Below are 25,801 nucleotides of genomic sequence, written 5' to 3'. Positions count from 1 at the left end.
GTCTTAACTATCATAAATCTATATATGTTATAAGACTTATCAGTCGCCTTATTGGCGTCCCTCCTTGCTGGCGGATCACATCGTGTCGCTGGAGCAGGAGCCGAGGGGAAAAGAGGGCCCTTCCTGTTTCTCCTTCACTTAAATATGAGTCTCCTTGCTGTGTCACTTCCTGCCTGGATCAGCACTTCTCTACTACATTTCCCAGAATCCTCTTTGACTCCTAGTCCGGTCTACTTGCTGTCTCATTGGCCAAACAGTATTTTATTTAACAATGAAAAAGATAAACATATATTCAGAAGTACTTCCCCCATCAAACTAGTAATTACTTGTCTTTAATATTCCTTAATATCAATGGACTCAATTCACCTATAAAAAGACACAGTCTAAAAGAATGGATATGAAAACAGAACCCATCTTTCTGCTGCATACAAGAAACACACCTCAGCTACAAAGACAGACACCACCTCAGAGTAAAGGGTTGGGAAAAGATTTTCCAATCAAATGAACCTAAGAAACAAGCTGGTGTAGCTATCCTAATATATAACAAAATAGACTTCACACTAAAATTAGTCAAAAAATATAAAGAAGGTCATTTCATATTCATCACAGGAAAAAATCCATCAAGATGAAGTCTCAATTCTGAACATCTATGCCCCAAATACAAGAGCATCCTCATTTGTAAAAGAAACATTACTAAAACTTAAATCATACATCAAGCCCCACATACTAACAGTAGGAGACTTCAATACTCCACTCTCACCACTGGACAGGTTTCCCAGACAGAAACTTAACAGAGAAATAAAGGAACTAACATGTTATGACTCAAATAGGCATAAAAGCAATCTATATAACATTCCACCCAAATGCAAAAGAATATACCTTCTTCTTAGCACCCCATGGAACCTTTTCTAAAATTGACCATAAATTCGGTAACAAACCAAACCTCAACAGATTTTTCTTTTAAAAAAGGAATAACCCCTGTATCATATCAGATCACTGGGATTAAAGTTGGAATTCAACAACAACACTAATTGTAGAAAGCCTATAAACTCAAGGAAATTGAACAATGATCAACTGAATCACCACTGGGTCAAGGAAGAAATAAGGAAAGCAATTAAAGACTTCCTAAATTCAATGAAAATGAATATCATACTCAAACTTATGGGGCAATATGAAAGCAGTGCTAAGAGGAAAGTTTGTAGCACTAGATACCTACATGAAGAAGCTAAGGAAACCCCACACTAGGGAATTAACAGAACACCTGAAAGCTCTAGAACAAAAAGAAGCAAAGTCACCCAGGATGAGTAGATGGCTGGAAATAATCAAATTGAAGGCTGAAATCAATAAAATAGAAACAAAGAAAACAATACAAAGAATCAATGTGACACAGAGTAGGTTCTTTGAGAAAAATCAATAAGATAGACAAGCCTTTATCCAAACTAACCCAAAAGACAGAGAGAGAATATCCAAATTAACAAAATCAGAAATGAAAAGGGGACATAACAACAGACACTGAGGAAATCCAGATAACCATCAGATCTTTCTTCAAAAACCCATGCTCCACAAAATAGGAAAACTGAGATGGACAATTTTCTGGATAAATACCACATACCAAAATTAAATCAAGACCAGATAAACAAATTAAATAGACCTATAACCCCCCATGGAAATAGAAACAGTTGATATGTATATATGTTACTCATATTGGTTGATGAATAAAATACTGATTGGCCAGTAGCCAGGCAGGAAGTATAGGTGGGATTACCAAATGAAGACAATGCTGGGAAGAGGGAGGCAGAGAGAAGCCTCCAGGAAGAGATGTCATGTAGCTACCAGGATGATAGTATGCAGAAAGTTCTCTGGTAAAATATAAAAAAAAAAAAAAACATGCAGAAATACATAGATTAGTAGTTAAGGGTGAATAATTAAGATAGAGCTACCCAGTAAGAAGTCTGAGCCATCAGCCAACTGTTTAATAATTAATATGTGCTTATTTGGGGCTGAAGGACCTGCAGGACTTGGCAGGACAGAAACTTAGACTAAAAACAGTCATGAAAAGTCTCCCAGCCAAAATTAGCCCATGACCAGATGGTTTCAGCACAGAATTCTATCAAAACTTCAAAGAAGAGCTAATACCAATACTCCTCAAATTGTTTCACACAATAGAAACAGAAGGAATATTGTCATTTTTTTTTATCCAGGCTGCAGTTACCCTGATACCCAAACCACCGAAAGACACAACTAAGATAGGAGACAGGGAAACCCACTCTAACGTATGCATATCTGTCATTAAAATGGAACAGTTGAAAGGCAGAGCTACCCAGAGACAAGAGCTCAGGAAAGTTTGCCCAGTATTTGAATCCTAACCAAGGATTCTTCAACTTCTGTCTGGCTTGGCTTGGGAACTGCTATAGACAACTTGGTGCCTCCTGTTTCCTTCTTAGAGTAGAATGTACATATTGGTTATTCTGTGCCCATCCCACCATTGTATTTTGAGTGGGGATTGGAAAATAATTTGTTTATAGATCATAGATCTTTAGTTGAGGAAGAAATTTGCTTTTTAATTTACTTCTACACACATACACACAATTGTGTATTTGCTTTTATTTATTTATTTATTTATTTTGAGAAGGGTCTCACTATGTAGCAATAGCTGGTCTAGAACTCCTTATGTAGGGCACCCTGGCTTCAGACTTCAGAGTGAGAGATCTGCCTACCTCTGCCTCTCAAGTCTGAGACTAAAGGCATATGATTAGCACACTTGGCTTTGTACACATATGGTTTGGAAAGGAGGACAAGGCATCAGGTGACTGTGAGCTCAGTCATGATAGATTAGAAACCAGAGTCACTCAACTGCATTTTTTGACTAACAAAGACTGTGTGATATGTATCACCTCATTATGACCTTGATTTAGAGTGACAGAACAATAGATAACTACCATATAAGGTGATGTCCTTGTGCATATGGTAATTTCAACAACAGAAATAGATGTTGCAAATTTAATTCCTGGTCCTTACAAGAAATGGAGAGAGTAATGTGACCCTGAGGTTTGCTTTCCTGGAAGAACTCAACTTTCAGCATGTATCATGACAGATTTGGAAGTCTTTTCTTGCAACTCTCTTTTCCAACTACTTGCTGTGGATATGTGTGGCTTGGGTTTGCCTGGCACCTCATTCTCTTTGGGTTAACAAAATTCTGCTCACCTCTCCACCCATGCTGCTAATGGGGAACTTCACTAGCTTTCTCCTAGGCAGGCTATGAAATCAAGCTTCTTGACTGGGATCCTGATTTTATGTCTATGAGGTTGAACATGTGTTTTCTTGTGAGGAGTTGGCCCTACCCCTGTAGCTGCCAGGATGATATAATGTGGAGAAAACCTGCCTGAAATTGAAGCTAAGAGAGGACAGCTGGTGGTAAGAAGATAGGGGAGGAGACACAGGGTCTGGTAACCTTGCTTGTATCTAGAAGTGTTTGTCTTCAATTATTTCATAGAGGCCTGTCACATATCAATGTGTAAGTTGCTCTGAGTAATTTATTATAAGTTTTGTTTTTCTTAGGGATGAGAGTACTGAAAACTCAAGTTTAATAATGCCGTTGTGGGACACATCACAATTTTGAACCACGTAGCCATCTTCCTTTCAAGAACATTTAAAAATTTTCTAGTTTATCCTATTGTACAATTGTTTTGTCTGTATGTAATCTATGCACCACTCGTATGCCTGGTGTCCTCCGGGGCCAGAAGAGAGGTGTCGTTTCCCTGGGACTGGAGTTACTGGCAGTTGTGAGTACTAGATATTGATCTCTGGAAGAGCACCCAGAGTTCTTAACTGCTGAGCCATCTTCTAAAATGTGTTTATTAAGTTATCTTCCCATCAGTCATACTGTGATTAGACTTATTGTAATCTCTAATGCATTTTCACTCTACCTAATCATTTTAAATGTCTTGGGAAAATTTTATGTCCACATTAATCTCTACTACAGAAATATTCTCCTTGTATATGCTTCCCCGTGCTTTTTTAAAATTTGTTTTGTTATTCTGAGACAGGGTTTCTCTGCATTGCTTTGGAGCCTATCCTGGAACTCGCGCTGTAGACCAGGTTGGCCTCGAACTCACAGAGATACTCCTGCCTCTCCTAAGGGAGTGCTGGGATTAAAGGCATTCGCCCTCCTTGTATCACTTTAATATTAGCGTGGTGCATCTCTCCTCTCTCTCTCTCTCTCTCTCTCTCTCTCTCTCTCTCCTCTCTCTCTCTCTCTCTCTCTCTCTCTCTCTCTCTCTGCCCGTTTTTTATTTTCATGCATAAATTGTAACCTACCATCAGTTCCAAAGTCAGCTCTAGGGAATTTTGACCAGAGGTTTTTATCGATCAGAGCCCACAAACCATCTAGACTTTGTGACAAAAACACCGCCGGGGAAGAGGGGGGGGGGGAATAGAAGACGAAACAGGTGATGCCTGAGTGCCTGTTTTGAGGTCTAGCGAAGTGGGGTCCCCGAGCATGATAGGCGCGAGAAAGACGTCTTGGCTGGGTGCACAGCCGCCTGGTACCTGCCCAGACCAATTTCCGGGCCGCTCAGGGCTCAGAGGCGGAGCCCGGGCAGGACGGGAGCTTGGTCATCTGACTCGGTGACCCGGGCACCAAAGCTTCTTTCCCTATATCCTGGGCAAGAAGGCAAGTTTGAGGACTGCTCGGACAGACCGCTGAGCAGCCATGCGACCGTCCCCGCATCGGACCCCCGAGCTACTGCTGGCGCTGCTGGCGCTGGCGGCGCAGGCCTCGGCCCAGCAGACACCCGCACTGTGGCCCTGGCCGCGCTCCGTAAAGGTGTCCCCGGAGCTGCTGAACATCGCCCCGGAAAACTTCCACATCTTTCACGGTCGGAATTCCAGGGCTAGCCCCTCCTGCTCGCTGCTGCAGGAAGCCTTTCAAAGGTAAACAGCCCAATCCGGAGCAGAGGGGACCTGGGCCAGAGAGGCGGACCACCAGGCAAACTGGTCTCACAGGTCTGGAGGATGGCATTGCAGGTCTAACCTATGCAGACCGAAGTCTAATGCTTGACCTGCCCTTGCAGCTTCCTGCGCACCCTGGGTACTCCCTGGTCTGGGTGCAGAATAACAGTGGGACTTGCAGCTTTAGTCAGTTAGTTTGTTGGCCTCAGAAGGTCTGTTGAGATGGCTTCATAGATAGGGAGGAGAAGGTGGCTCAATCCTCTAAAGTGAGCCGCCAATGAGAGCATCTGGCCAGGCTTAGGTAAGGACCCTTTGAGGTCCCCAGGTATTCCCCAGTGTTGGCTGTGGCATTCAGCTCCATACTCCCCATACGTGGCAACAATTCAGATGTCCTCTATCTCTTGTAGTTTTTCTTCAAGTGCATCTGAGCCTGCACGAATTTATGTGTACCATGAGTCTGGAGGTAGCCGCAGATGCAGAGGACATGGAATCATGGTGTGAGCCCCCAGGGCGGGTACTGAAACCAAACCCCACTCCTCTGTGAGGGCAATAAGAGCTCTAAACTTCAGAGCTATTTCCCCAGCTCTGAAAGAAAGTCCTTAAGTTGGAGCATTGTGGGAAATCTCTCCCTTCCAAACTGTTCCATTCCTAATGTTAGGTATTCCAATCTCAGTACTTACTTTCAAATGACTCCTAGATAAATATCTGCTTTACTTCTTGTTCCTCAACCTTTGGTTTCTTTCCTCTAGGTTCCTTAAAACCCTTTCAGTGCCCTGCGCCCCAGGCAGTCACTCCACTCAAGCCTTACCAATTGTATCAAGAGCAGGCTAGGCTGCATTTTGCAGTGATGGTTGAATGTGCCACCTTCTGTCCCCTCAGTGCCAGTCCTGTGTGGATGGGACTGCCCCAGGGAACTGTAAATTGGTGGCACCTGTGCAGCTTGCTTTACATGCCAGATCTTGTCTGTGACTGGTGAATTCAACTATAACCTAATTTCCTGTAGGACACCAACAGCTGCCCAGGAAACATAAAACAAATTTTAGGGTGGTCTAGGCTGTGGTACCTAGGCATCTGCTGAAGAGGCCCCATTGTTTGCAGAAACAGCAGTGTCCTCTGACACAGAAAAGCTAGTGTTTTCCTTATCATTTGTGCAACTTAGAGGACATTATCACCCTATTTTGGAAGCTTGCTCTAATAATCTTTTTAGGAGTTGAATTGCTAACAGGTTGGAATTCTTATGGTCCAGGTGGCATGAAAAGGTAAAACAAGTGGGGCAGTTTAATCCCAGCACTTGGCAGGCAGAGGCAGGCTACTCTGGGATAGCCAGAGCTTCACAGAGAAACCCTGTCTCAAAAAACCAAAAAAAAGAAAAAAGAAAAGAAAGAAAGTAAAACCAAAGCAGCTGGCTGGTAGTATTGAGATGTTTAGGCTTGTAACTCAGTTACTGGACTGGATAGCTTTTAAAAGGTGCATGAGCTTTAGGGCTGACTGTAAAACTGGAGTTTTACTTTTTGCCCTGATATGAGCTTGAGCAGGCATGACTACTTGTTAATGAATACAACGTTAGCTTGAATCAGCTATGAGATGGTTTGAAAACAGGCTTGGCATCCAAAACAAGTGCCAGCAATTATTACCTGAAGGATTTGCCCAACTAACTTGTACCTTGTGAGAGAAGCAACTGGTAATTGCACCTGACATTGTTTGGAAGCTGGTTATAAAACATGGCTAAACCTTGGGAGCAGGCAGCTGTGGCCTAGTAACTCCAGCAAGCATGGTAGAGAGGGTTGGAAGTCTCTAAAGATGCAGGGGTATTCAGGGTTCTCTGGGTAATGAACATTCATACAGGCTGTTCAGAATTCTGTGCTGTAGTTGAGCTTTTCCCATCCTGATCCCCTGCTCTCAAAAAATCAGTGGCAGGTTCCCAAAGAACTGACTCAGAAACCTAATATAAATCACAAATGCTCAGCTGATAGCTCACACTTGTTACTAGCTAACTCTTACACTTTAACTGATATTTCTTATCTATGCTTTGCCACATGGCTTGTGGTTTGTTACCTCATTCATTTTCTACACATCCTACTTCCTTGGCAGCTGGCTGTCTTCTCTGATTCCACCGTTCCTCATCCCATCATTCTCAGTTTGACTTTCCTGCCTAACTTGATCCTATTTAGCTATTGGCCAGTCCTCTTGTTTATTAAACCAGTCATAGCAACACATATTCACACAACATGCAGAAGGATTATTCCACAGCAAGTGGCTTCTATCACTAAGAGCCTAAGACTCATCACAAACATTGCTCTCTGTGGGGATAGTTTGGCTGGTCACTGTGGCAGCTTCTTCAGCTCAGAAAACCTACTAAATAGTAGGCACAATTTTGTTTTTCTTTGAGAGAGGGTCTCACTATGTAGCCCCTGGCTAGCCTCAAACTCACAACAGCTTCTGTCTCCCAAATGGTGAGATTAAAGGTATGGACCATCACACCGGACCCTGAAGACCTATTTTAAAAGAATAGCTTCAATCCTTTTGTTAACTGGAATGTTAGCAGCCCCTAACTCAGACCTCAGATCTTAAAGCTGGTTAGTGGTCCCTCCCTCCACTCCCCACTCCAACCCCTCACTCGGAGGGCCTGGTACATGCTAGGCAAAGCGGTACCACTTGAGCTATACCCTAGCTCCTTTTAATTTTTTATTTTTAATTTTAAAGATAGTCTTTTATAGCCAAGTGGTAGTGGTGTACACCTTCAATCCCTGCACTCAGGAGTCAGAGGCAGGTGGATTTCTTAGTTAAACCAGCCTGGTCTACAGAGTTCTAGGACACTGCTTCACAGAGAAACCCTGTCTTGAAAAAATAACAAAAAATAGTTTTATGTATATAGATTCAATACCTGTGAAGACCAGTTATAAATGATTGTGAGCCACCATGTGGATGCTGGGAATTCAACCCAGATTCTCTAAAAGAGCATCCAGTACTCTTAATTGCTGAGCCATCTCTCCAACACTAAGTTTTAAAGTTTTTAATTATGGTTAAATTTATATAATTTTTTTCTTTTCTTATTTTGTTTTTTTGAGACAGGGTTTCTCTGTATAGTCCTGGCTGTCCTGGAACTCACTCTGTAGACCAGGCTGGACTCTAACTCACAGATCCACCTGCCTCTGCCTCCCTGTGCTGGGATTAAAGGCATTTGCCACCACTGCCAGTCCATATGAAATTTTCCATCATAACTTTTAAAAAATACTTACTCATTTTTATGTGTATGGATGTTTTGCCTGCATGTATGTCTGTGCACCATGTGTGTGCAGTGCCTGTGGAATATGGAAGAGCTTTGAAAACTCCTATGTATGAATCTTATTCTCAGAAAGTTTAAACTGAAGGTCTGGACATCAGGATTTCCAGGGAGTTCCCCTTACTCAATGGTTTCTTGCCTCTTCACAACTGATTTTGCTACCTAGTGGTGGTTCTGTTCCTAAGACCACCAGAAATGTGTGTTTTCCAGTGGTTGCATCCCACGGCTTGAGAACTGCTGCTCTGAAAACAGTTCTGAAACCACCCTGAGGAAGTCTTTGGTTAGATTGAGCGGGCTTGAGACTTGAGAGTTGACTTCTGTGTCCCCTAGCACATACATATGATTTAGTTCATATTGAAATGGATTTCTCCCACAGATATTACAAATATATTTTTGGTTTCTACAAGAGGCATCATGGCCCTGCTAACTTTCAAGGTGGAGCTCAGTTAGAGCAACTTCAGGTGTCAATTACCCTCCAGTCACAGTGTGATTCCTTCCCTACTGTGTCCTCAGATGAGTCATGTAAGTACCTATCATGAAATGTAGTCTTTGTAGAACATTTGTAAGTTCGGGAGTAGGTACAGAAGGAAGGAGAATTCACCTGTCCATCATGGCCATTTCAGGTGGCCAACATGCATGTTGTTTGCAGCAAATGTTTTGCATGGATACAAACATTAATATGAAAATGGGAATAAGCTGAGTGTGGCACTGGAGAGGCTGAGGCAGGAGGATTGCAGTGAATTGAGGCTACCTGGAGCTAGAGTAAGACCTCATCTCAAAAAAAAAAGAAAGAAAGAAAGAAAGAAAGAAAGAAAGAAAGAAAGAAAGAAAGAGAAAGGACAAAAAATGGAAGTTTTTGTACATGTGGATTTTGACTTATTTTTACATAATTATGAACTTCATTAACTATTCTTTTATGATATAATTTCTGATGCCTCATTATTCTACCACTGTGTGATAGAGTTAAACTAATCTTTTTTTTTTTTTAGATTTTATTTATTTATTATGCATACAACATTCTGCTTCCATGTATATCTGCACACCAGAAGAGGGCACCAGATCTCATAAGTGATGGTTGTGAGCCACCATGTGGTTGCTGGGAATTGAACTCAGGACCTCTGGAAGAGCAGTTGGTGCTCTTAACCTCTGAGCCATCTCTCCAGCCCGAGTTAAACTAATCTTAATTTTTGAGAATGTGGTATGTCTTTTGTCTTTTTAAAAGAGAGTGTGTGTTTATGTCTGTGTGTGTGTGTTTGTGTGTGTTTCCATGCACTCATATGGACATGGGTACTCACAGAAGACATAGGATCCCTTGATTTGGAGCTAAAGCTGTTGTGAGCCTCCAGCCTTGAGTGTTAGGAACTGAACTGTGGTCCTCTGGAAGAGCACGAAGCACTTTAACTGCTGAGTAATCTCTTGTGTCCTCAATCAACATCTGACTTTGAAGACAAATTAGGGCACCTTGCATACAAGACCAGCCTGCCCACAGTACTGTATTACCAAACCTGGTGCATACTTTCTTGGTAGGATATGTTGCCTGGCAATGGTGTGGATTGTTGCCAAGGACTCAGAGACACAATGGAAAGACACATACTATAAGACAAGTGCCAGGAAGATACAAGGAGATTGGGTAATAGAAATAGATAGAATGACGTGTCACATAGTAAGAACTTACTCTTCGCCCTTAGACTGCCTCCTCTGCATGTGGATAAACACCCTTGTCCCTCCTCCAACACAGATGAGCTTTTAAAAGAAATTATGTTTATTATTAGCATTCCATTTATTTGTTTATTTACCTTTGTTTTTGTTTCTGAGCCAGGCTTTATATTTTAATTGTGTGCTCAGTGGTGTTTTGCTTGTATGTATGTCTGTGTGAGGCTGTCAGATCCTCTGGAACTGGAGTTACAGACAGATGTGAGCTGCTATGTGGGTACTGAAAATTGAACCCAGTCCTCTGGAAGAGCAGCCAGTGCTCCTAACAGCTGAGCTACCTCTCCAGTCCCCAGATGAACTTTCTTAATACACCACATAGGAAAATAGTTTCATTTGTTTTCAATTCTGTAGCTGTCCTTGGGAGAGGAATGGGTAATTTACCAGTGCTAGCCACATGATTTCAGTGGATAATGGACATGTAGTGCTGTAGGAAGTATGTTTTGCAATCTGAATTGAGCTAGAAATGGCCACTGTGTTGCCAAGGTAACTTTGCTGTCCATCACCATCAGCAATACAGACAACCTATGGTAGATTCTAGAAAATAGGGTGCACTGAGACTGGAGGGACTGAGCTTTTATTTACGTCAGCTCGTCTCAAAAGGAAGCTTCCTGCGGTCAGTGTTTAAGAAATTCGCCAGCACTGCAATCACAGAATCCCAACCCCCTATGTTAGCAATAAAGACAGGCATACCCTGGGAAGTGGAAGTGAAACCATTTCTACTTTAGAGAGGTAGCCACATACGTTTACCTGTAACAAAGAGTTAAAAACAAAACAAACTTGCTGTCAGCTGGAAGAGGACTGGCTGAACAGATAGACGTGAATTCATATGACAGACATGCAGAACTTACCAAAACAAACTGCTGAGTTGGACAAAGGAAGTTGTGCCGTATGGAGGGGATTTACCATTAATACACAGGAATTTGCAGATAAAGAATATTATATTTTTTTCATTACACAATTGCCGAGGAAAGGAACTAATAGGTATTTCATTTGGGGGAGGTAGAGAGAACTGGGTGGACACTCACGTAGTGTTTGAGTAGTATTTTAATTATTGATGTCTGTATAGATACCCTCTAAAACAAGGGTATTCACAGTGCAAATCAGTTCAGAAGGGGATAGCTGAAAAGTCGAGGCATCACCTCCTATCCACCCCCCAACAAACACAAAGGAAAGTCACTAACCAACCTACTAGTTGGGTTTTGAAATTAAAATTCTATAGCTATGTGTCTGCATTCTTAGCAGGTAATTCTTTTAATTGCTATGCATGATTTGATGAGTTGAGTCAGGATCCTTTTAAATATACACCAGACCTCAGCTATTGTAGGGAAAAGGAAGCCTGCTTTAAGTGTACTCAAAGTAGCAAAACAGTTCCGAGTGTGGTGTTTCACTCACTCAGCACTGTGGTGTTTTGACTGGAAAAGCTATTCTAGTAGAAGACTGTCAGCTGAGCATGTCACATGACTGACACACACATCTTTTCCTTGCCTGACAGGACCTGCCTCCTGACAGTCAGGAGGTAGAAGCTGGCATGACACTAAATCATTAGGCTCCTACCACCAGTGCCCCTTCTCTGTCTGTCCCTGACATACCTTTAGCTTTCAGGGTCTGTACCCTCTGTGCCCACCTTGCCCCAGGATGCACTGATACTAAAATTGTTTTTGGTCATTAGGCAGGTATGATTCCAAAGGCTGAAGGATAAGGACCTCTTGGCACAGCCCAGCCAACTGGAACTCTTGGTACTTTTGTGTTGAGATAGGGTTCCTGTTTAGCCCAGGCTGGCTGTGCACCTATGATCCTCATGCCTCAATCTTCCTGAGTGCTGGATTTACAGTCTTTCTTTCCCTCCCACCATGCCTGGTTGGAGTCCTCTTCTTGATGGAAGTGACTTCTTATTGAGTGAGATGCAACTGGACTGAGGTAAAGGGAGCTAGAAAGCAAGTCTTAGTGCCAGTTTCTGATGGCATCGAGGAGTAGGAAGGTAGGACAAAAGAAAATAAGTGGAGTGATGTACAGGGCCTGCCGTGAACAGCTCAGCTGCCTGGCCTACAGCAATGGGGATTCACTGAAGTGAGACACAAGGTCTCTGGGCTGGTCAGGCTAGAACATTTTGAGTTGAAGGAATCTAAGAAGAGACATACTAGAGGAAAAGGAAAGAATGGTGGGAAAATACTAAGGTTAGATTTGGAAAATAGACTGTTCCTCATTCCGGAAGTAACCAATGTTCACCAATCCTACCCCACAGATTCTCTACTTGTGCAGGGACCAGTGTCTTTCCTCAAGGCCAAAAGAGTTTGGGGAGCATTACGAGGTAAGTTCTGTGCAATTTCATTGTCTCCAGTAGAGGGATGTTATCATATGTAAAATCAAGAACAGCAAAACGATGCTCCAACCTTGGGTCCATCTTCCTTATTTCCCATGAAAAAGTAGCCAAGCACTTAGATGCCTTCACTCAAGATGCCCCATCCTCAACCTCAGAGACCTTGTGGCTCCCTTCAGTGATTCCCAGTGCCATAGGCCAGGCAGCTGAGGTGTTGCAGCCAAGTCCTTGGGCATCTGTTCCTCCAGCATGCTTCATCTTCTCAAGTCTAAACTGCCAGGTCAGAAATGCAAATGGTTTCCAGTATTCAGTGTTCTCATTCACTCACATTTCCTACTTCCTCATTTAATCTTGTCAAGGATATTTGAGGGTGTGTGTTCATTCAGAGCATCAGACATTTTACTCATGTGACAGCCATCAGAGTGTAAAGTGGTGGGCAGCCCTTTCTCACATGGCAGGCAAGGTGCCCATGGCAGCAACATGTTTTTCCATACAGGCATACAAACAAATAATGAATCAGTTATAAGAAATAATCTGAAGTAAACACATTCCTATCACTACACCTGGGAGGAGCACGGGAGGAGCACAAAAGCATAATCCAAGATCAATTCTGTGTTTTTGAAGAAATGGAGGCCACAAGACTCTTGTCTTATTTTCTTGGAGTTTTCTCAGAAGCACTCAGAATTCTCACATTTATGGACTGTGCTCCAACACTGGGCTGTAACATTCCATGGCGGTCAGTGGCCCCAGTTGGTTCAGCTTTGGTTTGGACTCAGCAATTCCTTCTTGCCACCTTCAGGAACCAAGTATGTGTCTTCCCCAGTTTTCCATGCCTATGGCTTTAGAAGCATCAGCTTGAGCACTGTGAAAGGGAGTTTGCTGTAGAACGGTGGGAGGAGTAGGCGGGAGGAGTGCTGTATTTTCCAAAGTGTGGATACAGTACTGTTCCGACTATTCACCCTGTGGTCATGAGCCTGTTTGGGTATTACTCTTATTTCAATTTTTGATCTTGTAAATAACACAGTATCTTTTGCTTCCCCCAGGTTTAGAGACATTTAGCCAGTTAGTTTACCAAGACTCTGATGGGGCCGTGAGTATTCCTATTGTTTTACTGAACCTGGATAGACATTCTTGTTAGGATGTAGCCTCCCCAGAAGTCCTAAGAGTTTCTTTTCCCAATATATTTGCTTACAAATTTCATGCATTTTTGGGTCCTAATATATTTGATTTATTTAATATACAGATATAGATATTGATATAGAGACAGAGACAGACACACAGACACACAGACACACAGACACACAGACACAGAGATGTATAGTGTTCTGCCCTCATGTTTCCCTGTGGGCCAGAAGAGGGCACCAGATCTCATTACAGATGGTTGGGAGCCACAATGTGGTTGCTGGGAATTAAATACAGGACCTCTGGAAGAGCAGCCAGCCAGTGCTAGTAATTTTTGAGCCATCTCTCCAGGCACTGGTCCTAAAATTTTGTCTCGTATTTGGGTATAGTTGTAGCCTTTGTTGAACTTGAGAAAAACATTCTAAAACTCATCAAAATTTATTTCTTCTCCTAGTTCACTATCAACAAATCCAGTATTACTGACTCTCCAAGGTTTGCACACAGAGGAATTTTAATTGATACATCCAGACACTACCTGTCCGTGAAGACAATTTTAAAAACTCTGGTAGGTGATTTCTTTATCAGATCCCTTGCTCCTGCTGAAGATCTGCTCTTGGGTTCCTTTTTCAGGGTCTTTATGCTGTTAAGTAAGCTGGAGTGAGACGACTTGCTTTTCTTGTCCCTAAGTCTAAGCACTGAGCTTCAGGATCCCTCTCTGGGGGAGAATGATTCCCCGTGTAGAATGGTGGCATGCCCGAGTGGATCTCCCTTATGTTTTCACAGACTACATGAATTTGGCCAAGACTGTTATGAGAAATTTTATTTTTGTTTTAAGCCAGGCTTCCCTCAAGCTCCCAATCCTCCTGCCTCAGTCATGGGATTATCAGTATATACTACTACTTTTAGTGAGAATGGCAGTTTGGTTTGTTTGTTTGTTTGGTTTTTGGTTATCAGGAGTTCCCTGGTAGAGTTTTTCAGGTCACTTATGTAGACTATCATACCATCTGCAAATAGTGTGAGTTTGACTTCCTCCTTTCTGATTTGTATTCCCTTGATCTCCTTTTGTTGTTGTATTGCTCTAGTTAGATCTTGAAGGACAATATTGATGAGGTATGGAGAGAGTGGAAAGGCTTGTCTTGTTCCTGATTTTAGAGGAATTGCATTGAGTTTCTCTCCATTTAATTTGATGTTGGCTGTCGGCTTGCTGTATATTGCTTTTATTATGTTGAGGTATGTTCCTGTTTCCCTGATTTCTCCAGGACCTTTATCATGAAGGGGTGTTGGATTTTTGTCAAAGGCTTTTTCGGCATCTAATGAGATGATCATGTGATTTTTTTTTTCCTCAGTCTGTTTATATGGTGGATTACATTAATGGATTTTCAGATGTTGTACCATCCTTGCATCCCTGGGATGAAGCCTACTTGATCAGGATGGATGCTTTCTCTGATGTGTTCTTGGATTCGATTTGCCAATATTTTATTGAGAATTTTTGCATCATTGTTCATGAGGGATATTGGTCTGTAGTTCTCTTTCTTAGTTGTGTGTTTGTGTGGCATGGGTATCAAGGTTATTGAAGCCTCATTTAAAGAGTTTAGTAATGACCCTTCTGCTTCTATTGTGTGGAATACTTTGAAGAGAATTGGTATTAGTTGTACTTTGAATTTCTGGTAGAATTCTATACTGCAGCCATTTGGCCCTGGGCTTTTTTTGGTTGGGAGACTTCTAATGACTGCTTCAATTTCATTAGAGGTTATAGGTCTATTTAAGTTGGTTATCTGTTCTTGATTTAATTTTGGTAAGTGAAATCTGTGCAGAAAATTGTCCATTTCCTTTAGATATTCCAATTTTGAGGAATATAGGTTTTTGAAGTATGACCTGATCATTCTCTGGATTTGCTCTGTGTCTGTTGTTATGTCCCCCTTTTCATTACTGATTTTATTAATTTGCATGTTCACTCTTTGTTGTTTGGTAAGTTTGGAGATAGGTTTGTCTATTTTGTGATTTTCTCGAAGAACCAACTTTTTGTTATATTGATTCTTTGTATTGTTCTCCTAGTTTCCATTTTATTGATATCAGCCCTCAATTTGATTATTTCCTGGCATCTGCTCCTCTGGGGTGTATTGGCTTCTTTGTTTTCTAAAGCTTTCAGTTGTGCTGTTAATTCTCTAGTGTGATAATTCTCCTGTTTCTTCATGTGGGCATTTAGTGCTATGAACTTTCCTCTTAGCACTGCTTTCAAAGTATCCCATAGGTTTAGATATGTTGTGTCCCCATTCTCATTGAATTCTAGGAAATCTTTAATTTCTTTTTTTATTTCTTCCTGGACTCATGAATTGTGCAAATGGGTGTTACTTAATGAGTTTGTAGGTTTTCTGTAGTTCGTATTGTTGTTGAATTCTAATTTTAAAGCATGGTGGTCTGATAAGACACAGGTGGTCATTTCAATATTTTTGTACCTGTTGAGGTTTGCTATGTTGCTAAGTATGTGGTCGATTTTAGAGAAGGTTCCATATGGCGCTGAGAAGCTAAATTGTTTTGTATTTGGGTGGAATGTTCTATAGATATCTGTTAAGTCCAATTGTGCCATAACTTCTATTAGTTCTTTTGTTTCTTTGTTAAGTTTCTGTCTGGTGTTCCTGTCCAGTGGTAAGAGTGGGGTGTTGAAATCTCCCTCTAAAAGTGTGTGCAGTTTTATGTGTGACTTGAGTTTTAGTAATGTTTCTTTTGCAAACGTGGATGCCTTTGTATTTGGGGCATAAATGTTCAGAATTGAGACTTCATCCTGATGGATTTCTCCTGTGATGAGTAGGAAATGACCTTCTTCATCTCTTTTGATTGATTTTAGTTTAAAGTCTAATTTGTTGGATATTAGGATTGCTACTTGTTTCTTGGGTCCATTTGATTGGAAGATCTTTCCCTAACCTTTAATTCTAGGTACCATCTGTCTTTGAAGTTGAAGTGAGTTTCTGTCTTCTTATCCATTCTGCTAATCTTTGTCTTTTTATAAGGGAGTTAAGACTATTAATTTGATGGATATTAATGACCATTGACTATTGTTAATTCTTGTTTATTTTTTATTTGGTGATGGTGGCAAGATTGTGTGTGGGATTCTGTTCTTTTTCCTTTTGTCTGTTGGTAAGTTGGGATTATCTATTGTCTATGTTTTTCTGGTTGTAGTTAACTTCCTTGGATTGCAGTTTTCCTTCCAGTACTTTCTGTAGGGCTGGATTGGTGGATATGTATTGTTTGAATCTGGTTTTGTCATGGAATATCTTGTTTTCTCCATCTATATTGATTGAAAGCTTTGTTGGGTATAGTAGTCTGGGCTGGCATCCGTGGTCTCTTAGTGTAGTTAGAATATCTATCCAGGACCTTCTGGCTTTCAGAGTTTTCATGGAAAAGTCAGGTGTGATTCTGATAGGTTTGCCTTAATAGGTTACTTGGCCTTTTTCCTTTGCTGATCTTAATATTTTGTCTTTGTTCTGTATGTTTTGTGTTTTGATTATTATGTGCTGAGGAGACCTTTTTTTTTTTTTTTTGGTTCAGTCTATTTGGTGTTCTGTAGGCTTCTTGTATTTTCATTGGCATGTCTTTCTTTAGGATGGGAAAGTTTTCTTTTATGATTTTGTTGAATATGTTTTCTGCACCTTTGAATTGGATTTCTTCACATTCTTCTATACCTATTATTCTTAGGTTTGGTCTTTTCACGGTATCCCATGTTTCCTGGATATTTTGTGTTAGGGATTTGTTGGGCTTAAGATTTTCTTTGGTTGGTGAATCTATTTCCGCTAGTGTGTCTTCAACTCCTGAGATTCTCTCTTCCATCTCTTGTATTCTGTTGGTTATGCTTACATCTGTAGTTCCTGATCATTTACCCTACTTTTCTATTTCCAGTATTCCCAAAGATTGTGCTTTCTTTATTGTGTCTATTTCAGTTTTTAAGTCTTGAACTGTTTCCTTAAAAGACTTATTGATATCTTGTGTTTTTTGTTTTTTTTTTTCTTCCATTTCTTTAAGGAATTTTCTAATGTCCTCTTTGAGGTCCTCTATGATTTTCATGAAGATGCTTTTAAGGTCATTCTCTTCTGGTTCATATGCATTGTGATGTTCAGTCTTGCTAGTGTATGGTTCCTAGTCTCTGGTGGTGTCATATTGGGTTTTCTGTTGTTGAATGTGCTTTTACCTTGTCCACTTCTCATCCTTTCTTCTGGTGGGTGTAGCAAGAGTTTCTTGCTCTCCTGGTGGGTGTTGGACCAAGGTTCTCTTCTGGTAGATGCAAACAGATCCAATACTCTAAGGTCGGTTCTCTTCTCGTGGATGGATGTGTCACTGTTACCGGGGCATCTGCAGTGTTTGGTGTGCCGGGTCCCACCGGGCCAGCAGTTGAGGGAGAGCTGTCACCGGGCCTCAGTGTGTTGGATCCTGCCCCCGAACTCGGTCTGGCGTGCAGGTAGCTTGTGTCAGATGACTCTGAGCAACGACAATCTGTATACAGTTTTCTATCTGTACAGCAGAAGAGGGCATCAGATCTCATTATAGATTGTTGTGAGGCACCATGTGGTTGCTGGGAATTGAACTCAGGACAAGAGCAGTCAATGCTCTTAACCTGTGAGGCATCTCTCCAGCCCACCTGAGGGCTTGTCATTACTTTGTCCCCACTATCACCTGCCAGCTGCCTAAGCCGCTTAAACTTTTTAGAAGGCTACAAAGAACTTTCATATACTCTTTAATCAAGATTATATGAATTTAAAGTTTATGATTTGAAAAATTTAAATACTTGTTAAATGTACTTAAAACTCATATTTGCCCGATTGTCCAGTTATAATGCCTGAGGGGTCCATGCAATAGGTGACTCAAAACACCTTAATATTAGTTTGCATCTCCTATTAAAAGAGAGAACACATCTCAAAATAGCTTTAGTGCAAGAGTCAGGAGCATGAAGCTGTTAGCATGTGTCTTCCAAGGTACCCGTAGTGCAGATTCCAGGCTGATATTACAGCAACCAACAGCAGGATCTGTGCTGTATTTCCTTGGTCCGTCTCCTCAGTGACCTTCAGCCTGGAGCTGTTATCTTTCCTCATTTTTTGAAGACGGTGGTGTTTTAGAAAATACAGGCCAATTACTTTTAGAAAAGAGCTTAGGTCATTTGATTCTCACAGAGCAGGGCTGTGTTCCAGACAGTGTCAGGTGGCAAGGCTTTCTCACTCCAGGTACTGACCACTCATGTTGGCTGACATGTCATCCATCTTGCTTCTCCAATATAAAATTAACTGTAGGCTATTATGTGCTTATTAAGTACCCTATGGGAGAATTTGGGGGACTCTGTAAAATCCCACATCTCCTCAGTAATCACCCACAGCTGATCCTCTCCTAAGTCAGGAGGTTATTGCTTTGAACAATTACTGAGAGGTGGTTTCCCTTTTCTGTTATTTCTACATTTACTCGTGGTAAATGACCTTCTATATTCTATAGTAAGGCAGAGAATTCCTTTTTCATTTGAGCACTCATTATTTCGTCAGTCTGGATTATCATTCTGCTTCAAGGATTGCAATCTGTTAACACCCCTATATAACCCTACTGTGACCACTAGAAGCCCTTTCAAGCTGGTTTGTTTATTCTTGAGAGATGTCCCCCTCAATCTCTCTGTACTTTTGGCCCCATGAGAGCCCAGGCTTATGTAGCCTGGTCTCAGTCTAGATTCAGGCCTTCCCCCCTACCCAAGGAACTCTTTCAGTAGGCAGTATTTGAAAACCCAGATTTGGGCTGTAGGTGGTCATATCTCCTGATTCTGCAGACAGCTGGGAAGCATACCCATGTGTGTGTGTTCAATATATTTATTTGAACACCCATGTGTACAGCTTTCCCTGTGTCTCTGCATCTATATCAGGTGTTGGTTAAGGACAACCCAGCAGTCAAATCCAGTGCTGTCATGGCTCAGGAGACCTGGTTGGCCCTTTCTTCCCACACCACAGTTAATCAGGAAGACTTCTGTGATTTGAAAGATGCCAAGTTGGTTTTTTGGTTTTGTTTTTGTTTTTTTTTCCTCTCACCAGCCAACCAGCAGCTCTTCAGCAGGACATCAGCAGGGTGTCCTCAAATCAAGTTCAGTTCTAATGCTGTCATATCCCAGAAGCTGAAGCCCCCAAAGCCCCCATCTCCCTTCTGACCCAAGCCCCAAGAGTTTTAACTATGCTTGTGATGTACCACTATAAATCAGTGTTCCCTTAATTCCCCCCTCAAGTTCAAATACTTAACTTGAGTGGCTGTCAGAAGGTAAATACACTGGTCACTTTATTATAAAGGACATTGCAAAGGCTGCAAGTGAAGTGGTGCTTAGGGTTGGGGATTGGAAGCAGGGCTCCCACAACCTCTCTGGGCATGCCACTTCTCCAGGAACTCCTGGGGCCCAAAATTTAGAAGCCCCTGAAATCTGCCCTTTGGGGTTATATGGGGTCTTCATAGGCATGGCTAAGACACAAGCACCACATGGAATGTGATCAAATAGAAAGGGTATGAACGAAGCCCAGTAGGCTGTAGCTACAGCAGGCCTTTCTTTCTCTTCAGAACAGAGTCCCTCCCTGCAGGCCCTCCTGGAAGAGGAGGGTCTTGGGACCTACTATCACACCAGATAGGGCAGAGAATTTCATGAAGGCCAGCTCCCAGACAGAAACCCCTGGCATGATTACTTTCAATGACCAGCCAAGAGTAACAGTTGTCCTAATTTCTACAACTTGTACTTGGAGGGAGTTAGGAACCAAGAGCCAGGAACCATGAGCCATGTAAAACAAAACAAAACAAAACAAAACAAAACATAACAAAACCAGGCAGTGGTGGCTCACACCTTTAATCCCAGCACTTGGGAGGCAGAGGTAGGTGGATCTCTGTGCATTCAAGGCCAGGCTGATCTACAGAGCTAGTTACAGGACAGCTAGGTCTACACAGAGAAACCCTGCTCAAAAAACTAACAAATAACAAAAACAATACCTGAAAACATTTATATCACAGTCATCCACCTTTGCAATGAGTTTCACTGGGATATGCACATGCATTGTTGCACACTGCTTTACAGCTGGCAGGGTGGAGTGGATGCAACATAAATATGGCCTGCAGGTTGAAATATTTATTATCTGACCCCTTATGTAAAGTATATGAACCCCTGGTCTGTATTGAATATTAACAAGTTTATATTACTACTCCTAATTTGTAACTCCTTTCTCTGACAATAAAAACGCTGTCATCCCAAATGTCTCCCAAGTGCATCAGCCAAGGCCCTTTAGTCCCAATACAGAGATGGAGGCTATGCATTTGTATCCTCTGGTAGCACAAATCTATCCCGTAGTATTTTGTCCTTTTAAGAATCAGTTTTAAGGAGTAAACTAGTTTTATACCTTAAACTACAGTTTATTTAAACTACAGTGTATTCCTTCATGGTACACATTTCATTCAATATGTCAAGGTGCCCAGAACTCTCTAGGGATTGGCATTACATTGAGTCTATAATGAATTTCATTTGCCAGGGTTATCATATGTTTCATATATTATAGGCCATATGTGCCTATATATGTTATTATATTCCAGGGTTTTTTCATATGTGGGAATTGTAAGCTTTGGTAATTACATAAATTCTTTGTCTCTCCTGTACTCCACTCCCTAAGACAGCCTCAGCCTCTTCATTCCCTATTCCCAGCAAACCTTGAAGCACAATGATAAATCCATAAGCTTGCTCTCCTATACAGCAATATCACAGCTTCCTATATACGATGTATATACTCTTGTTGGGTTTGGGGTCACACTGTGATGGGAGACAGACCACCAAAGACTATTGAACCAGAAGCAAGCTTTATTCCAGAAAAAGAAAAAGGTCACTACAGGGCAAAAACAAACAAACAAACAAACAAAACCCTTCTCAGCTATACCTAGGACCACAGCCAGTGATTGGCTTCTGAAACCATGGCAATGGGGCTTGATTCAGGCCTCCTCTTATAGTAAAATGAAGCAATAGTTGTTGGTCAAAGGGATTTTACAATCTTGAGGTCAGGCTTAGAGACACATCACATTTTAAGTTTTACAACTTTGGGGTATAGGAAGTTAACTTAGCATGATTTCAAAAGCCTGTGGCTGGCACAGCCGCTTTTCGCTGTCCCTGAAAGAATGCAAGGCAGAGAGTAGAGTCACATAGGAGGACAGTTAAAATTTAAGGGAATACATCACAGAGGGTCCCAGGGAGGCAATGGTTAGAAGCTAACCTTTGTCTGCCATGCCTGCCTAGCTGGGAAGCTGGGAGGTGGGAGACAGTTGTTAAAAGTTCCCCACTGTACACAGAGGCTGCCAGGATGTCTGCTCTTATACAGAAAGCTGACGTTGAAGGTTAACAGTGGCTGCTGGCTTTACAGTTTTTTTTTAATGTGTTTGGGCTTACAATTTTATATTTCTGTATTTCTCTTCCTGGACCCTCCACTCTGTGTGAGGCTTTAATGAAGTGTGCCGATTTGACTATACATGGTTAGTTTATAATTTCTCGTCATTCTTTCTTCACTAAAAAGAAGCACGCATTGGAAGCAATCCCAACGTAGATAGACACAATACAGACCGTATTCCTCTATGGTGTATAATTCTTCCCATCTTTGCTTTCAGGATGCCATGGCTTTTAACAAGTTTAATGTTCTTCACTGGCACATAGTGGACGACCAGTCTTTTCCTTATCAGAGTACCGCGTTCCCTGAGCTAAGCAATAAAGTGAGTAATTCATGTCCCTGTCTGTGAACAAAAATCCTTGGCATAGCTTCATTAGAAGATCATAGCTTCACTGGTTTTCTTATAAATGGAACCAATGTGTAAAAGTTAGATATTTGTGGTTTAAAATCCTTTTTAGGTTGCTGCTTAGCATCTTATTTTCATAAATCTTTCTGTACTGTTACAAATACTAAGTAGTAGGACTATTACTGCAAATGTTATTCTAAACACAGTTAGTCTCAGGGAGCAGCAAAAATATTTTAAAAGCTTAATGTTGAAGATCTGAGCAATTCATGAAGGACATAGTTAAGATATTCAATGGCTAACACTAAATTTGCTTTAAATACGTTTAGAAGCATGTACATGACCTACTTCCCGAGCCCCCGAAACACATAAAGTAGGACATTTTGCAGATGAGCTGTTTTGGTTGTTGTTGGTTTGGTTATTGTAAAAGGGGGGTCTCAGGCCGGCGTGGTGGTGCACACATTTAGGGAAGCAGGGCAGGATGACCTCAGTAAGCTGGAGGGAGGCCTGGTCTACACGGTGAGTTCCAGGACAGCCAAGACTAGATAGAGACCTCCCAATAAACAAAACTGCCAGGGTCTCTGCCATCTCAGGCTAGCCGTGAACTTGCCTTGAATGTGGACCCCTTGCTTCCTCCCAAGTACTAGGACCACAGGCATGTTCCACCACTTTGGTGGTGCCTGTTGTGAGTGTTCAAATGGACTACTCTAGAGCAGTGGAACTGGTAGGTCACCCTCGGGTCTCATCATTTAATCTCCCTATAATAGAGAATACCAGCTGACATGCAGCCACATGCCTTGTCAGGAATCCTGTCTTCTGGCCACAGCTCCAACTCTGGGATGGATCTGGGCTGAAGTATATGGCAGTGAGTCATTGATGTGGTGGCTGCTTCTCTTCTACTTTCGTGTGCCATTTCTAATGCACAGAGGGACAGAATAGTTGATTCAGTCCCCAGCTCCACCATCAGTCTGTGACCAATTCTGCTGTCACTGGCAGACTCTACCCTTCCCCCCACCCACTCTCTTAAATCAAAGTCCAGACTTACCTCACTTTCCAAAAGGCTTGGTTTGTATCTAATCAGCCATCAATGCTCATATTATCCTAAGTGTTTTTCCTCTTGTGGTCCATGAATTATGGATGTTAATGAGTCTGCTAATTCTTTTCTTCTTGTAAATTATTGTTATTGACAAAACCAACGGAACCTGGTGTCCTGTCTCTCTGCTGTCATGGTTTTGCTGGTTACATTCCATAGTCTCAATTAACATCTCCACTATATTTTGATTTGGAGCTTAGGGGTCAAGGTGATTTGTACAAGCTGAGCATGGTATAGTCTATATTTTGAGACAGGTGCCAAACTTTATCTTCCAGTGGATCTTCATCATTACTTAGAACTAACTCTTCAGGTGACACCAAGAGACTGAGTTAATATTTCAACACAATTAAGTTACCTATTGTCTGGGGGTGAATTTTTAGGTGACATTAGTTCCATAGATTGGAAGACAAGAAACCTGTGTTGTTTAATAATAGTTGAGTTTGGATTCTAAACTTGACAAGAGCAGTGTTTTCCAGTTTTCTACTCTGGAGGTAAACATTTTGCTTGTTTTGCTGTTAGTTTTACAAAGTTGAAGTAACTATGGACATTTCTTATTTTTAGTTTATTTTTTAAACAATCTTATTTCACATACTTATCCCAGTTCCCTCTCCCTCCCATTCCTTCTACCATCTTCCCAACCCATCCCCCATCCATTCCTCAGAGAGGGTGAGGCCTCCCATGGGGAATCATCAATGTCTGTGGACATTCTTGAAGCAGAAAGCACAGAAAGTCCAATTAGTGTATTTTGAATTAAATGGGCAGAAATTCATCATTTTTATAAATTCCTGCTCTGAAAGTAGGAATCATCCAGTGTTAGGCAGTACAGTTTACTATCCTCTGGTAATAGGAAAACTGGCCAGCAAAGGATAAACGGAATTGTTTATGGTTTCCAGGGCCAAATCCATCTTGCACATCTTAACTTGAATATTACAGGGAAGCTATTCTTTGTCTCATGTCTATACACCAAGAGATGTCCACAAGGTGGTTGAGTATGCCCGTGTCCGAGGAATTCGTGTTATACCAGAATTTGATACCCCTGGACATACACAGTCTTGGGGAAAAGGTAAGGAGTTTGTTTCACAGGTTGAAAAGGGGGTACTTGAGATCCTTTGTCTCTTAATAGTTTGGTAGTGTTGTTCTTAAGTGTGGTTTGTGCAATGATAGCAAAAGTGCTACAGATTTTGTGTCCCTTCTAAGTCACTGTCTAGGTACCACCTCGTATATCAAAGTTGGGAAAGTAGAAAACTTGATTATAAGTAGAACATGATAACTTAGTTTCATTTTACTGATAGGCATGTTTTGGGAGAACACAAAATACAGTCATGTTTCTGCTGGAGGGAATAGCATGAGGAAAGGCATTCAAAGATAGTATGTAGTGGGAACAGAGTGGAAAAATTTTAGGAGATGCTACAGGTGGCGACTAAGAATGTGGGCTCTGGTGCCAGCCTGTCTGTATTCAGATCCTGCTTTTGTCATTTGGAGCAAGCCTTGGGAAAGTTAACATGTCACCTCCAGTTTCCCCATCTACAAAATTGGGCTAACATTTCTAAGCATCAAATAAATAATAGAAAGTACACAGCATGGGGCCCAGCATTTGTACTTGTTCAGTACATAGTAATATCATGGTAGACATGGAAAACAATGGGAACTGAATCTGGGAAGGGTGTCATCAAGGCTGTTGATGACAGTAGTGGGCTTTGTAAGGACACCCCAGAAACCAGTGCAAATTTCTGAGTAGAGAAGTAACATGATTGGCGTCACTTTTGGGGAAAACCTTTGTGAAAGGAACTGACTGTAAGGAGAAAGACCCTGGAGGTCGCACACTGGAAGGGTCAACCTGGACTTGAATAGTAATGAGCAGAACCAGAAATGTTCTGGAAACACATCATAGAACTTGGTAATCAACTCCAGGAAGAGGCCTCAGAGTTTAGGGAGGCCAACAAGCAGACCTGGCAGAATCCAGAGAAGGAGATTTGGGTTTTTTGTTAGATCATATTGAAAGGCAGCAAGGGTCTCTATTTTTATTGAGCAGGGAATCTGAACTATGTATTGAAGCTCAAAGAAAAAGTTTGAGTCCCTGATGGATATTTGGAGTGGGTAAGACCTCAAAGTCTGTGTAAATCAGAAAACGAGGAATGGAGGAAGCAGCTCTTGTCTTCCTGGGGCGAAACTGCCAAATGAATCTTGTAAATGTGGTTGACTTTTCTATATAAAATTTCTGTGGCTTCACCAACATAAAGTCCAGATGGTCAGGATTATCATGGTTTGTTATGATGATGGTATCAGAGGGATTCATCCTCAATAGAAACATGCTTTGAATCCTGGTCTTTTCCCAGACGAGGGATATGATCTGAGTAGACACAGTTCTGAAGTCTCCAGGCCCCAGCAGACACACACACACAGATGCTGCAGTGTGTGTTATATCCTGCGCTACACTGGGTGGGTTAGTGTGTCAAATGAATTTTTGACTACTGATATGTTTAATTCATGGAGTTTATTGGGATTCAATACTATTGTAAGGGGAGTAGCATCTATAGCATAATTGTGCAAATTCAAGTCTTTGTGA

At 41.6% G+C, this 25,801-nt stretch overlaps 1 protein-coding gene across 2 annotated transcripts in view; it reads left to right on the top strand.

Annotated features, from left to right (window-relative positions):
• The first annotated feature begins 4,591 nt into the window (after positions 1-4,591).
• Positions 4,592-25,801, top strand: part of LOC100756663 (beta-hexosaminidase subunit beta) — a 35,109-nt gene continuing 13,899 nt past the window's right edge. The window contains exons 1-7 of one of the 2 annotated variants that reach the window (XM_027401666.2): positions 4,592-4,932; positions 8,610-8,755; positions 12,189-12,254; positions 13,307-13,353; positions 13,840-13,950; positions 22,020-22,121; positions 24,169-24,298. In XM_027401666.2, coding sequence (XP_027257467.1) covers positions 4,712-4,932; positions 8,610-8,755; positions 12,189-12,254; positions 13,307-13,353; positions 13,840-13,950; positions 22,020-22,121; positions 24,169-24,298 — 823 coding nt within the window. In that variant the 5' untranslated portion in view covers positions 4,592-4,711. The remainder of the gene's footprint in view (positions 4,933-8,609; positions 8,756-12,188; positions 12,255-13,306; positions 13,354-13,839; positions 13,951-22,019; positions 22,122-24,168; positions 24,299-25,801) is intronic. The other variant, XM_027401667.2, reaches the window with a different exon arrangement.

The sequence above is a fragment of the Cricetulus griseus genome, chromosome 2 (genome assembly GCF_003668045.3).
Source record: "Cricetulus griseus strain 17A/GY chromosome 2, alternate assembly CriGri-PICRH-1.0, whole genome shotgun sequence".
Taxonomy (NCBI): Eukaryota; Metazoa; Chordata; class Mammalia; order Rodentia; family Cricetidae; genus Cricetulus; species Cricetulus griseus.
The sequence above is the reverse complement of the archived record's forward strand: the minus strand, read 5'-3'. Positions and strand labels throughout refer to the sequence as shown.